The following is a 16,525-nucleotide window of genomic DNA, read 5'->3' as shown; positions in this document are numbered from 1 at the left end:
TTTTGCCTAGATGTAAGTTCCATGACCTTGAGCAAATCTTTAATGAAAATAAAATCATACTTAAATTCACATTGCTCTCCTTTCTACAACCAAGTGTAATTCTGAAGATCACCTAATGCTCTGGAACAAGTAAAGCCTAACATAAGCTATAAAAATAGCATTAACCTAATTTTACATATCCTTCCACCCTGACTAAATACTGATGTAACATGTCATTTAAGCACATCAATAAAATTATCCTTATTTACTCTTATATCCACTGTACAGTAAGAATATTGAGTTTTGAGGTCCACATTGACATGCTCAAGCAGGTAAGACCATTAACTTATTGTCATGGTTTGACCCGGAAGTAAAGTTTTGGGAAGTTATAGTCAAACCAATCAGTGGCCAAATTTCAGATTGGCACTTAGTATGGCCACTGGGGACTTGAATACGCCTCTGAGAACACACAGGGGTTAAAAGCAGAGCACTCCTAGAAAAACTTCCTATTTAGAGTTTAGCAGGTGAGCAGATCGGATCCTCTCCCCTGCCCAGCTGCATCTGGGTGGGGAAGGGGGGAAGGCCTGCGGCCTGAGGAAGGGAAGCCGGAGCCACTGCAAGATGCAGAGATGGAAGAGTTCTGGGAGAGGCGGTTGGCCAGACGCCAAGAATGATAAAGCCTCAAGGAGAAGCCGAAAAAACAGAGACTGAGGGAGAAGGGTGTGTTAGAAGTCTCGGCCTTCAACGAAGAATCTCCGTTCCTGAGCCCCAAGCCCCAAGAGAGTGAATATGAGGGAGACAAGTGTCCCTAATGGTAAGAGGTGGCCACGTCTTAAAACTAGGCGAAAAGCATTCTTAAAAAGAACCCAAGGAGTAGTTCGGATCCTTGGACAGTGGTGAGAGCACTGGACATGGAAGAAAAATAGTCACCATAGCAGATTTCTCTTCGAGCAGCTGCCGTGTGTGACATGGAAGCACAGAAGTTCTGCTGTGTTTCCGAGAGGAAGCCTATGGCACAAGAGGGAGGCTTCTCTCTCTCTCCTGATAGACTGAGGAGTGCTTGTGTGAAAGGAGGGTATTGGGTTGAGAATTAATGTGTTAGAGGGGATTTGAATGTTAGAAGACTGGGGGGAGGAGGAGGAGTGTTTTAAAAGTGTTCTATTGTGAATTGTTGTGTGTGTGTAGTTTTTCCCTTTCCTTTTGTGTCTGTGTAGATTAATAAAGTGTTGTCTTTTCCCTCCATTCCCAAGTTAAAGCCTGCTTTGTTCTGTTCCCAGATCACATCTCACAGCAACCATTTTGAAAAATACACCTTTCATGGAGGCACTAACACTGTGCCAAAGTCAATCCATAACACTTCTCAGGCAGAATTTTAGTAAAACCTTAACTTTTCCCAGAGTCACATGACATGAACACTAAGTATTTTTCCATGCTTCAATGGCAGAGATATTGAATCACAACCACTGTAATTTTCATGGAACAGAAGACCTGACACAGAAAACAGAAACATCTCCTACAGCTTATGTGTTTGAAGAAGTTCTCTCTTTAGGTAAGTTTCTAAACCCAGGAAAGTGCTCCTGCATGGGATTACTAGTTGACATGTGCTTCTCTACAGACTGGAACTACATGCTTAAATTACTACTACAAAAAGGAAAGTATTTAATCTTGCAATCACGAAGCATTAAATTTGTTATGTTAACCATGAACTCTTGACTTTTTTTTTTTCCAGAAAGTACTCTTCTACCAATTGCAAAGTTAAGAGCCACACTGTTTCTTTATGAAGCTGTCCTACAGCATTTATTACAAGATTATGCAAAAAAACCAAACCAAAACGCAAAACACAATTTTCAAAAAGTCCCAAAACACAAGTAGCATTACGAAAACCCCGCACCTTGTTTTATATTTGCTATCTACATTCAAAAGACTCTTTATTCACTTGACAGCTTTGTACAACCTCTCCGTCTGGACAGGTTGTATAAGAGCTCTACGCTTCAGGTAGTATTTATAAACTACAGATCAGGCCTTTTTTGATGACAATGCTTTGGAAAATCTCAGCTGGAGGTTCCTGATGTACAACTAGAACACGGTGCCAAATTCAGCATTCGGTAGCACAAGCGTATGTGATTTATTCCTCTGAAGTGTAAATCCATTCCGGTCCATCATAATGAATATTTCTACATGCTCTTTAAATCAGAACATACTTCATTCCTCATTTTCTGTTTTTCTGCCCTCACTGTTTACTCATCAAGTACCAGATAAGAATATGTGCAAACCTCAGTAGATTAGAAGCAAAGAGACTGCAGCACCAGGGCAAATACAAACATTCTTTGTTGCACTAAGCAGTATAAGAATATACAGAAACAAAAGACATGAAACATGAGGATTAGTAATAAAATAACTGCGAAGTCTAAGTTGAATTTGTTACAAGAAATTACTTGTTTTACACATTACCTTGCAAGGTGTTTTAGAAACATAGCAAGATCTGATTATTATACATTTTTCTGGCAATAAAGTGCTACATACAGCTGCTACCCCATGTGTACTAGAACAGATATAACAACCTTGCACCAGCTCTCTTTTAACATATATTTGCTTTCAATTTCTGTTAAAAACAGAAATTTATTCTTTATTCTGATTAATCAAGACTTACAAACTGTAGTACAATGTTCTTTCAACAGATTAAACATGTGATTGATATGCACAGACATGAAGTTTTTGGTAATAGTTTCTAAGTAGGCAATTCTTAATCAAAAAGAAGCTTTGTCCTATAACCAGGCTAATTTATTATTGCTTACCCACATATATTATCAGAAAGAACTAAATGACCTTTTGTCATAATGTAACTGTAAGCTCAGCCTTTCTTGCTTAAACTAGTAAGTTAAATTTGCTCTTGTATGTATTATAATTCCTACTATTATCAAGAGAGGCTATAGCATCATAGGTAAATGATCAGCTTTGCTTAGTTAAGTCTCAGCACAATATTCAAAATTCCCGTGGAGGATGAGCATATGCGGTGAATATTATAAACAGCAGTTAAGACTAAATCAGAGCTGTTTAAGGCCCAGTAGAGAATACAGCAGATTTTAAAAAAAATTTTAAAAAGCCACAGACCCTTTGTCTGAACTCTTAGAAATTACTCAACTTGGGCATAATGTCCTAAATAATACTGCATCACAGATGCATTGTGTCAAGGAGACACGCACTTTTCTGCAGCATTTGGAAAACTAAGCATCTCTTGCAGCTCTGTGGAGACCTTCCTTAACTGAAGGGTTACAAATCACTCTCATACATTTATATGTCTGCTGTTAACAACTTGGAAAAAACATGTTTGGAATAAAGCTTAAAGTAAGAATTCTGATCAGTCAATCTTTCTAGCAAAGTCTGGAACAGCAGCACAGAAAGAAGGCAAGTTCTAAATAGCACTTAATCTTGGGTCCTCAAAATACTACAGAGGGTGCTGGAAATTTGTGTGGATGAGCCTGTCCTCTCAGGACAGGCAGGAGTGCAAAAAGGCTGACCCCAGAAGAAACACAGTACAACATAACACAGGGAACTAATATTACCTTTGGAAGCCTGAACTGAAGAAAATATTTCTTTTTACTCTCTCTTCAGTCAGTAACATCACCCATGGAAAAAAGTACACTGCTCTTGAAGCTTTGTACTAAACTTTGAAAAAATCAGTTCCTAAGGAACATCATTGTTCATTTTTTGTTAATTTTGATTTCTATCTCAAATCACCCCCAAAATATTAGCTTTAAGACACTCCCCACAAAAACAAGAGATCAGAGACTAGATCATGCTTCGCCCTGAGAGTCTGTAGTCCCAGTTACAACTCTTCTAAAGAGAAGTACTGCTTGGAACACAAATTACAGAAGTTTTACTGGCAGTTGTTCCCATCACCTTCTATAGAAAAATGAAGCAGACCCCAATCCAATAATCAGATTAAACCAAAATAATCCTAAACTGAACATATAATGCCCACAGATGCATCAAAAGTATTTTCTGAAAATATACGAGTTTATGCTCATACAGTTTACAATCAGATACATGTAAATGGGTAAATCCTTAGAGAAGTCATTTGACAGCATAAGCCAATCTCTGTTTTGAGGTTTAGCTACAGTCAACTGAATATATTTGAAAATAAACATGCATATTTTATCAGTAATTCAGTGTCTCGGGTATTTAAGCTTCAAAGTTACGTGTGTATAATTTTACAAAATAACTTAAGTTACACATGTACAACAGGCACAAATTCAAACAAAGAAAGACTTTGGATCAGGTTTCCATTTTGAAAGACCCATTATGTTTATTTAGCTAATATTTTTAAACTCTTACTTCTGTAAATATACCATTCTATTACAGAATTATAGGCAATTAAACAACCCCGATACTTGTAAGTCATAGAAGAAAGCTGTGTTCTCAGTAACCTGAGAAGAACTGCTATAGCATTTAGATCATACTGACTGCTTAATTAGAAACTTCAGTTACTCATTTACTGAGTAAATAAATAATAATTTTTAACCTATTTCTTTCATCCTGATTTTGCCTGGGTGGTATTTAAGGGCAGTGAATCACATACATGAGCACAGTTACTATGAATTTACTTGCAGAAGTAAACATACTGGACATGGATAAAATATGGAAATGGCAAGTTTCGCAATAGCTAGTGAAAGAAGAGTTATTGAGTGTATATTTAAATAAAAATAAAATATATTTTTATTTTTAAGAACAGATAGCTAGAATCTGTGTATCTAAATAAAAGGGAAATTAAATTTGATACTGATGTTTGCACAGAAGCATGAAAAGAAAAATGCACTTATAAGTATCTCAATTTTACTGCACATTTTTGGTAGAAATTAGACTAGAATATGCACATTTTCTTAACAGCAAGTTTAAAAGTGGATTCACTTTTTGATGCACAATCAACTTCTGTTAATAAGAATTCTAACTCTTATTAGGAAAATACATAAAACCATCAATATTTTGTTTATTTTGTTTGGGATCCAAGAACAGAGAATACCAAATAGGGTGCTAGTCTACAAATACTAAACGACTTGCTTAAAAAAGAGAAAGAACAATCCTTCCTCCAGATCTGTGACAGGGAAGATGGGGAACAATCCGTTTCAGTTGTGTCAAGAACTATTTGGGGTAGACAAAATTTCCCAGTCTTTTCTGCCTGGGAAAGACATCCTGTGCAAGTTCCAAAATTACTGTTCTTAGTGCCTTTTTTTTTGTTAAGCAGGTGAAATAAATCTGTCAGGATCAACTTAAGACAGCTGATTCTACTTTAGAACAAGGACATAATGTCCTTTGTAGCTCTGCTTTTCTGTTTTTCAAGTGAAAAATATCCCCTATATGCACTTCTTTTAACTGAAGCAGACCTGCAAAGACATTTTAACTGTAGCCCTGCTTAGCTTCATCTGAAGCCCTCTTAGCTTCATCTGACAGACTAAAAATATTGCACTTCAGACAGGTTAATTCTGTTACCAAAATTAAGTCAATAATTACTAATTCTTTCCTCTGGAACACAAATTTCAGAATATGGTACGCCAAAAAATTTGGTAAGGTTATCTGCAGACATTGCATTTTTGTTCCAGAGGCAAAAAAAGTCTCAAGTGCACTGCAGAAAATAAAACTTTCCAAAAATGCAGAAATTATCATCAGTTTCACTGCATAACCAGCATCTGTTCTTATATAAAAAAAAATAAAGTATTTTCATTAAATTTTATTGCACCATCACCTTTTTTTTAAAAATATCCCCCATTCAAGTCAAATATTAAATTATTTTTATCAACAAAATATAAGGTCTTCTTTAACAGCATGTAGATACAGTATAGGCGCTATACAGAAAAGTCTAAAAGAATGACATTAAATCAGAAGTGACATAAAACAATCATTATGTTCTCCTCTATGATTAAAAAAAGATTGAAAAAAGATTGTGTAGGCTATTTATTATTGCATGCATGAAAAGCATCCCTCCTCATTCAAGGTGTTGAAGCGGGTGACACCTTCAAGCTGTCAAGTGCTGCATGAATTCTGAAGTGCAACCTGGACTCCATAGAGTATTCCTTATAGTTGTTTCTGCAAAACAGACAACTTATTATAATAAAAAGATGTTTGGATTGAATTGTTTCTACTTCATATGTTCGTAAGTTAACAGTCTTTATTCCTTCAACAGGAAGTGGAGACTGACACACAGTTGAGTTACGAGACATTTAAAACTACATCCACAAATTGAGCAAAGAAAACTTAGACCAGTACTAAAATTAAATGTCTTGATACAATGAACTCATGTCTTAGCATCTCTTTCACTTATTTTGATCCTTTTAACAGCCCTCCCAATTACTGAAATTTGCTGTGAAAAGACAAGCCAAAATACTACAGAAAAGGTGTTGGTAGAAAATGTACGCTTCAACTCAGAACACAATTCAGCCAGAGTAACAATAAACATCATATGTATAGAAATCGTAATCTGTAAATTCCATCCCCCCAAGCAAACAAACAAAACCCCATGAGGGGACAATACTACAAGACTGGGCTACTTCTCTCTAAACACAAGGGACATTCTATCTTACGCTACAATCTACCGATGATGCAAATATGCTGCTCTACAGTAAATTAAACTCTCAACTGGTCTTCTACAACACCATGTGAAAAGAAAAAGGGGTGTAGTCAGACAGGTGTACTGGCTTTTGAACTTCTCTAATGAACACCTTTAGTGGAACTGATTTAATTCCCACAGCTGCCCTCCGGGACAGAATGGTACATATCCATTCCCTAGACTCTCCAGCTTCATCCATGCATGCAGTGGACCCTCAGCATCTCTGAAGCCCACAAAATAAGGAAATATTTTCCCTTCTTACTGTGCCTTATTTGAAGTTGAATTTCCCTTCATAGTGTGTCTTATTTGAGTCTACTCCACTGTGTCTGAACGGCAGTTTCATGAAACTGCAAAATTCAACTATATAGGACAAGTCCCACATATCAAGAGCAGAGGTTTATAATTACTGGGATTTTGCAAGGAAGCTGTCAGGAAGAAAAAACAAGTGTCCTAAATGCTACAGAGTTATTCTTAATTTATAAGGCAATAAAAAAAAATCCACTTACTTTGCAGTTTCTATGTATCTTATTGCTTTTTCTCTCTCATCCTGTTGTTTGTACAGAAGACCCATTTCATACAGTGTGAATGGCACCAAGTAACTGTCGTATTTTATTTGCTTCTCACTAGAAAACCAGAAAAATACAAAAATGGTTACTTACAACCCTGTCCTGAGTGACCAGTTAACTTTAAAAGCAATCACTGCCTGTAACAGCACATAACCAGAAAAAAACATTCTGAAGCCTTTTTTACTGGTTAATTCTGAACACATTGGGAAAGAGACTTTAAGCACCATAGCAGCCCTAACCATGCAGAAAACAAAGTTGAACAAAATTTATGTACTCCATGCACCAAAAAACTTTTACTCTCATCCATGCAAAACATAAACTTCATGAAGAACTGCTGTCTTTAGATTTTTAAAAATACCTCAGCTATAAAAGCCTGCTCGTTGCCAACTACCTTTGGAAAAAGATGTTCCAGAAATAGCATTCCTTTAACTTGCAACCAACCATGCCCTGTAACTTGCACTGTGCTTGACTAAAGTCACACAGGATCTTAGAAACGCTAAGAGAAAATAAGATGGCAAGAGAACTAAAGCACACATAATTCTCAATAACAAATTCTATTATTAATTTTTCTAAATCACTTGCTAGAAACATTGCACGTGTAACTATGCTTCTTCAGCCCAAATACCTAAAAACTTAAAAGAACTTTTCAACTATAACCCCCAGTACCTGACTCATGTTTTATACAGAAAAGCTATTACAGCTGGTATGGAGCTGACACCTGAAAATCCGGAACACAGGAGAAACCAGTCTTCAACTGAAACATGTAACAACATCTCATCTACATGGGGAAGCATTAACTACTGAAGTACTAAATACTGAATTAAAAAAGAAATAAACCAAACAGTAAACCTATCTGTACTGTCCTTAGTTACAGGTAGCTCTGCAAATACAATTCCTATTGTATTTGGGTATGTTACTTGGTAGTTTGATTTATTTAGCCTCAAACAACACATATATAAAGCTACTGTAAGTGTTCAACTGCTACAGAAAAATACAAGCAAAGTTTTCTGGTTTTCTGAGTACTTTCAGATGTATTTGAATTCCAGGTCCTTAACACGACGTTTAATCATTCAAAATTCTAACATGACAGCTGCAACAGGAGTATCAGAAATGTCACCAAAAGCTAGAAAATCTATTTATTATTTTTTACCTTTGAATTACTTTACTGAAACATAATTCAGCTTGCATGAGTCTTCCCAAGTGCTTCAGACAGAGGCCTTTCAGTAGCTGCAACATGCACACATCATCCACATAGTATTCACTGTGATCTAACAGTAAAAGTGAGATATGTCAAACAATCTGAAGACGTCATGAAAAGGAAAATTAGATTTTCAATAGGGAATACGTATTCAGATGCAAGATGCTGTTTCTCATGTTCTATACCTCAAACCTTCAGGCATGATTTAAAATACTGTTTACTAAAGAAGATGTGTCCATCCATACCTTTCTCTTAAAAGACAGGAAAAGAAGACATAAGAAATTGAAACATCCAATAAACAGGTATAAACTTCATTAACTGAAGATTAAACAGTTATTAATTAAATACATTACATTACATAAACAGTCATTAATTAAAGCTTTCTTACTTGCAAGAGCTTAAAGTACAGTGAGACAGAAACCATCATATCATCTTAACAACTTCCCCTGTTACAGAGCACTGGCAGACCTCCAGTAGCATCAGTAGCATAAAAAAAACCTGAAAAACCACACCATGACTCTCTTACAGAACTCTTCAGAAGCATCATTTTGCAGTACAAATTCAAGACACCATGTTTACTAGTATTTTTATCATCTCTAATGTTTGAGAAGCCTCAGTAGCAGTGTATATTTGAAAAATATTTGAAAATAAGTAATAGTGTATAATATTTGAAAAACTTCATTGAAAGTCTTAAGTTCAATATGACTAAAAATTCCAGATGAAGCAGGGTGTTTGAATCAATTCAAAATTTACTTAACAAGTGTGATCCTTTTTAGTTCCCTTAGTTTGTAACATTTGCTGAGTACAAGGAAGAAAAAGAAAGGAAAGAAAACACATATGGATAGACAGATGGCACCACATACATTAACAATTCAGGAAGCAAAACACTCTCCCTTCAGATCATGTTGTTTACAACTAATTACCAGCTCTCTAAGGTCACATTAATTTTTTCCTTAATAGTCTGCCAAAGAAATCCTACATAAACAGTTCTGAAACATGCAAGACTAATCCATTTTAGGATTCTGCAAAGTGCTTTGCCACCATATTCAGTTGTATTTCCGTCTGTGTTTAAACCCAGAAAGTCTTGATAGATTGTAACTGACAGACTGCGCTTTTAGTGATAGTAGAAGTGTAGCACATGTGTACTTTACTACTCTCTAGCCTGTTCTGCCAGGCTAAGGTGTTGGATTCTGTGACTGTCTTCTGAAGGACTCATTCATTGAAATTACTGGGGGCATGCACGGAGGTCAGTAAGGGTTCGCCATGCTCTTATTTCTCAAAAGAATAAAAGCTACAACATTAAAACATTAACACTAAATGCACAAACAACAAATGCACAGGCCAATTTAACACAGATAACCTTGCAATAAATATGGGAGAACCATCTTTGCAGCTACGGTGGTCTACACCAAAGGAAGTATCATTATCAGGACAAAAAAAAAAAAAAAGAAAAAAATTATTTTGTTCTTGAAGTTAAATATTCTTTTTTAATATACTGGAAATAAAAAAAAAGGATTCCCAGAAATCCTGTGGAAAAAAAATAAAACCCCATCTCTAATGTCTGCCATTTGTTCCTTCTACCATCTCTATTTTCAGATCTATACAACATAAAATTACTTTCAGTCCTTGCGAGATTCCATGCTGTGCCTGTTCACGTAAAACAAATGAAGTAAAAACCGTTCTATGAAGTATCAATCCCTAAGTGACCTTTGTGTATAATCAGCACCCTTTTTTCACAGTACCTTAACAATCCTTTGATATTACTACCACTAAAAACTGTCTCTTAAAATTACACCGTAACCTTGTCATACTCTGCTAGTAGCCTTAATCTCTTTTTCCTAGGAATTCAGCAGCAGCTCTGGTAATAAGTCTTTATTTGCACTGATTCTGTATCTTTAAAAGCAGATCAAGATCACATATGTGAAGTCCAGAATAAAATTACATCTGACTGAAGGTATTACTTAAAGAAAGTATATACACTTCCAGACTATATCCTATTTGCAAACAGTGAATTTCCATAAGAAAAACACAGTGGTTTTACTTCCATTGCTTTAGTTTTGGTACCTTGTATGTCTTTACTCAGAGATTCAATAGGAAATTTACTTCACTGCTACAAATGATGGGCACTTCTAGTACAAATCTCGGCACAATGCAGCACTGGATTTCCAACAGGTTCTGCCAGAACCCTCCATGTGGAGCTCATGGGATATTACACTTTTGTTTTAATATTACAACAAGAAAAAAGGAAAATGCTTGAGAGATTTAAGAAGCAAACTACTGATTGTACAGAAAAGTGAAGGGCAACACAGAAAATAAAGGAACCCTATTCAAACATGGCCATGCAGTTACTCTCATTTGGTTTATTATATCACGCAGATTTAACCATTATATATTTCTTGCACATCCCTGTATAATTTCTTATGCATCGCCTCAATTTACACTGTAAATCATACTTAGATATGTATTATGTTTCAGAATTGCTGTTTTAACCACTGCTAAATTGTTCATAAATGTGACTAGAATCTGGGTTCAATAGAAATTATTTTAGTGAATTATCATTTTACAAGTTTCACATGCAAAATGGTAATATTTATTCCAGAAAAACTCAAAAGAGAATTCTCCCCAAAAATTCACATGACAGGTAAAAGAACCACTCTGATAAAATCTGATAAAAATCACGTACTTGTGCAGTAAACCAGTTGTAATAAATGAATTTAAATTCTTTTAGGAGTAAATTATGGGCTGATTCTCTAAACATTAGGCCAAGATGTAAAATCATGGTCAAAGTTTATTTGTTAAGTAAGTTTCATTTTACAACTGGCAAATGTGTTTTATTTTGCCAGAAAATAAAACAAAAAAACAGACTCATTCATGCATCGCACTTCATTGTATCTTTCTTACTTTCCCATATTCTACGCAGCATGTGTCCTATGTAATAAAGTGTGATATAAATTGGTTTAGAAAAAGTATTTTTCAGACATCTAAGACATCAGCAGACTATGGTCCAAGAACACTCTCAAAGACAAGAAAAACTAAGCTAGACCAGTCATGTTCTGTAACTAATAACTTCATGTTCCTGAGTTTTCTATATTTGTCTGCACCATCAATCACACTGCATAAAGAACATATTGAAGAACCACTCCTAACTTTCACGAGGCTCCAAAACTTCCATACTTGGACTTAATTAGAAAATTGTCAAAGCCAATACTCACTTTGCAGAATATCAGAAGACAAAAGCATAGAAAAATGTCAGCATTTCTTATAAGATTATTAATTCCACCTTAATTGATTACTTACTAGTTTCATTTTGTAGAGCAGTTTCTTCTTTTTCAATTGTTACCAGTAAGTTTTCAGTGAGGTCTGCTCTTTTGCCCACAATTGCAAATCCATTCCAGACATACATCATTTCCTGATTAAAAAAAAACAAAACCAACCAACCAAAAGGTGAGAAAAACTCATGAAATTTGATAAATATTTAATTAAAGAGTGCCTCTGAAAAGGCTGCTGTGGAACATTTTTGAGCACATAAAAACACTACCAAAGCTTGTTTTGGTACAACACACCTATGAATAGGAAAGGAAAAATTGAACGTGTGTTGACAAAGTTAACGTGGGTTTCTCAGACTTGAGTGCTTTGATGCCTTTTTAATGGATTCTACTATCATGTATTTTCACAGATCTTCAGAAATTAAACTGAACAGATTTTATCAGGACAGTTTACCATCACCCACATAACACATTGGCAAAACTGGATGCTTTAGGCTCAACTTGTGGCCCCTGCCGCCTAAACTAAAGAAGGAGCTAAAAGTAGTTTCTTTCTAAAGGATGACAGGTAAATTTGGAGTGCATTTGAGTGTGTGCTTGTATATACAGTGTATTTATATAAGTATGCACCCAAAACCATTTACATATATATGACTAATCAACACACAATTACCTTCCATTCAGAGCAAAACTGGAGGTAGATATAACTTTATGGATAAAAATGTGATTCCAGTAGGCAGATCCAACATATGATTTTATTGTAATTTCTACAAAATTTTGTTGGGAAAAAACCAAAGCAAATCCTGGAAACATACCTTCCCGGAGCCTCAGTACAACAGTAAGCAATAAGCTTGTTTTGATACATTATCACATTTTAAAACTTGAGAAGAATGCTAACCAACAACGAGCTCTGCTAAGATCTTTACAACTAGAGTATCATTTGTTCTACTGTAATTGAAATTACACCTCTGAAATATGAAACCTAATGTCATTCTGAAGATGATACTTCAGAATACTTCATTGGTGAAATATTTCCACTTGCATTTGTACTGTAAACATTTACATTTTCAGACAGAGAAAATATCTGGTTGTATCAAATTCTGAAACAGTGTTATTGACTTAATTAACTACACCATGCTAGATTTGTTTCAATTCTGTAGTCCTGTCTAACTTACACTAACTGAAATAAACCATACACTATGTTTGGTTATGCTTAGTCCTTCATGAAAAAATTCCTAAATTAAAACAGAAGATACTAGATTTGACAGCAAGACCAAATATATATATACTCACAACTTGCAAGCACTCTGCTGTATAAGCCCAAGACAAACTTTACTTAGTCCTCTACATGCAATTTAACATAGAATGAATTTTAGAACCTGTGAATTAATTTTCTTTGGACTCCTCTTTCTGTATCAATGAGCTCTAACATTAGAAATTTCTTCTTCAATTAGGCTTGTCATGTACAGTTGGTAAATTATGCATGTACAAAGATTTTAGCATACACATATGAAAAGTATCACTGCTGTGCACACAGAAACACACTGTGCAATACTAATGACTCTGATGTTAAAATACGGGAAATCAGTATAGCATTCATAAAGTTACTTTAACTTCTGTTTGTTTTAGTCAAACTCAATACAAGGGGAATAAAAAAACCACAATAAAAACCGACCACCACTCTCCATTTTCATCAGAAAAACAGAAAGTACCAAAGTACTCTTTAACTTCCTAATGAGTCTAAAAGACAAGGATTAAACTCCTGTCAACCTAAAGAACATGAATGCAGTTTTCTGCATGGTGAACTTTTCACTTGAAAAATATGGCGCTTGTTTCAGACTGCTGCTTCGTTGGTAGTATGATCCAGTCCTTAACACTTTCCATGAAAATCACATTGCATTAATGCAGTACTTCTTTAAAAAATTTAAAATGCAGACATATAATACCTGACAATATTATTTTCCTTCCCTCTATAATGAACTACTCTGATTTCTTTTCTCTTTGAAAACAATGAAAACAAAGCAAGAACAAATACCAAGGCAGGTAATATCAGCTTCACTGGTTGAGGACATGCATAGCGTCGAGCTTTCCTTACTGCAAACTTCTCAGTCGGGATAGATTTTCCTGCAATTCTCTGTTTTAGACCATCCACTTGTCTACAAGAAGGGAAAATGGGGAAAAAGTTGTTTATTGGTATTTTTTTTCATCTCATTTCAGTTAGAAAGATTTACTGTTTTCCTCTGAAATATAACATCTTAAAACTGTTTTGCACCATGGAGACCAGAGCTGTAGGATGTATCTTTGACAATAAAAGCAATTCTAATGCTAAAGGCAAAGGGAAAAAATGGAAAGTTTATGGTTATAAGCAAGAAGTAATTCACACAAGATAAAGACATGGGGGGAGAAAGAGTGCACATTCAGCTGCTTTATAAAAGTTTACCTGAATAAAGACACTATGTCCTCACCAGTCCTCTTCAAATCATCCTCTGGAAGCATACACAGAACAGCTGCCTTCTGGAATACATATATTGCCTATTTCAAAAAGAAACAGCAACAGATTACCACATCTAAGTTTCTGTGTTTAATCCATACATTAAAGACTCAAATCTCTCACTCAATTGCTGTAGCAAAGTATTCCCATAATTCTCATGTAGATACAACTATAAAAGCAGAGTATTCCCTTTGTCACATAGTTTATGCTGTAACTTTATTTTCATGTATTTATATTCTTATATTAGTCAGAAAGTTAAAGGTATCTCCTGCAAAGAACAGGAGAATTTATTATGCAAACCACTGTCGAAGAGATGAGGTTAAATGACTCAACTGTTCTAAAGTCCATTACTGTTATTATATAATCTATTACATGTAGAGACATGCTTGGAAAAACAGAAGGAAATATCTGGGTACTGATTCAAGGAATGTTTAATAACTGGGTTTTGCAGAAGAAAAAAAAAAAAACCCATAATTTCTATTAAAGACACTTGCACTTCATGTTGAATATACTATTCTCTTCCTCTCTTAACAAGAATTAGATGTATACCCTTTTTCATTAAGAAAATAAAACAGTAATCTATAGAGGAACAGATGATAACAATAATAATGCATAAAAGGTTACTGGCACAGTGCGCTTGGTTCATACTCTGAAAAATGTTTTTGCAAGGAAAAGGTTATCTGATAGCCCAGCTTTTCTTGTGAGATCCTGTCCCCAGCAGCCTTTCTCATTCTGTGCCACAAAGCATCTGTTGAGTAGGTGTGTGTGTTTATAAACACCAAACACAGTTTCTTCAGCCAAGTTTTACTAGTGAATGTTAGAACTTGACTTGAGAGACAAGTTTATAGTTTTCCTATCCTTCTTCTTTCTCCCAACCCAGGTAAGTACCTCCATTTTTGGAGGGGCCAAAGCATTGCTGCTTACAGTTCTGCTGCTTCGAAACGTGAAATAAAAAGTCATCCTTAAGCAGTAAGTTAAAATATTTTGGTCCCATTGTGTCTTAGTTTATGAATATCTCAGGAAGGCAAACATTACACTTATTGTGCAAAATGAAAAGTAACTTCAACTGTAGAGACCACTGGTATATCACAACAATGTCCACCTGCCCATTTACCTTAGACCACCTGCTCTCTTTGCTGAGCAGGTCTGCATACCGATATGCTTGAAGCCAGTCCTGCTGGAAGGTGTAGCTCCACATCAGTTCCCAGTAACAGAGATGATGAATCTGTTTCCACTCTTGCTGGGCTGCTATGCAGTCTTGGAACCTCAACTGTGCCTATGAGTGAGTAGTCAAGGAAGAATGATGAAAACTGGCTAAATTACAGCTCCATGTGAGAGCCGTGTCTAATTACAGGACAAATTCTTACCTAGCACCCAGGTGGAAAACACCTAACAAGTAAAATTATATAAACTTCCCTTTCAGTCTCACTTAGAGAGAGGGCTGGAATCAACATTGACAGTGAATGTGAACAGGGATAACAGCACACTTATCAGTCCAACTGATATGTAGATGAATTAATTATTTTTCCTCCTCAGGCTAAACACTAAAAAATCTTAAAAAGAAAACATGACTTACTTGTTCAAAATTTCCTTTCAGTATATCTATTCTGGCAGCATAAAATAGAATAATGGAACCCTTGAAAAGATATGAGAAAAACAACAGTTACAAGATTGAGCATAAGGAAATAACATTTCTGTTACAAAATTTATTAGAAATACACACATTTGGAAATTTCTGGAGGTAGGGTTCAAGGAGACTGTCTGCTTCATGAAGGTTGGCTTCCCCTGTACCTAGAAAATGTAACAAACCAACTTCAATGTACTTAAAAGAATCCAAGTTTCATAGACTAAGATTTTGTTTTCACATCAAATTTGATAGATCAATAGATGACTGCTTTATCTGAAAGCAGAATTATTTCATCATATTGTGTAAAAATTAAAATCTTGTCCCAAAAAATTAAATTCTTGTCCCAAAGATACTGATTTAAAAATACTAAATGTCTGTAAGTAGAAATAAATTGGAATTATAGGAATATTTTTTAGACTGTTCCCTTACTGATCCTAGTTATATTTTTAAATCCCTTTAATTGCTTTAGCAAGACAGGAAAACATTCCTCAGCTGCCTCTTCTCCTAATTTTGAACTCAGTAATGAAATACAAGTGATACTGGAAGAAATGAAGTTCTCCTTAATTTCCTGATGAGCCTGAGGGACAAGTACTAAAATACTTAAAGAATGTGAAAATATACGGTAAAGAAGCATATAGAATTAATTATGACTTCCAACTCTAAATGGCAAAAGCAATTAATTCTGATTGTATAGCTTTTTTCTGGAGATAGTTTTCACAACATCTGATATTAATTTACAGATAATGACTTTCCTGAACTTAATAATGTTTTGCAATATTTTGCTGTTGAGACAGCCCTGC

At 35.2% G+C, this 16,525-nt stretch overlaps 1 protein-coding gene across 3 annotated transcripts in view; it reads right to left on the bottom strand.

The window, feature by feature from the left end:
- Positions 1–1,753: 1,753 nt before the first annotated feature.
- The window catches only part of TTC39B (tetratricopeptide repeat domain 39B), a 71,591-nt gene continuing 56,819 nt past the window's right edge, over positions 1,754–16,525 (bottom strand). For 2 of the 3 annotated variants that reach the window (XM_041416541.1, XM_041416542.1), the window contains exons 11-19: positions 15,822–15,889; positions 15,675–15,734; positions 15,213–15,374; positions 14,048–14,139; positions 13,643–13,763; positions 11,642–11,753; positions 8,297–8,414; positions 7,087–7,203; positions 1,754–6,060 (exon numbers count right to left, since the gene is read on the bottom strand). In XM_041416541.1, coding sequence (XP_041272475.1) covers positions 5,964–6,060; positions 7,087–7,203; positions 8,297–8,414; positions 11,642–11,753; positions 13,643–13,763; positions 14,048–14,139; positions 15,213–15,374; positions 15,675–15,734; positions 15,822–15,889 — 947 coding nt within the window. In that variant the 3' untranslated portion in view covers positions 1,754–5,963. The remainder of the gene's footprint in view (positions 6,061–7,086; positions 7,204–8,296; positions 8,415–11,641; positions 11,754–13,642; positions 13,764–14,047; positions 14,140–15,212; positions 15,375–15,674; positions 15,735–15,821; positions 15,890–16,525) is intronic. The other variant, XM_041416543.1, reaches the window with a different exon arrangement.

Source organism: Onychostruthus taczanowskii, unplaced genomic scaffold (assembly GCF_017590055.1).
Source record: "Onychostruthus taczanowskii isolate IOZ18803 unplaced genomic scaffold, ASM1759005v1 scaffold52, whole genome shotgun sequence".
Classification (NCBI taxonomy): Eukaryota; Metazoa; Chordata; class Aves; order Passeriformes; family Passeridae; genus Onychostruthus; species Onychostruthus taczanowskii.
The sequence above is the reverse complement of the archived record's forward strand: the minus strand, read 5'-3'. Positions and strand labels throughout refer to the sequence as shown.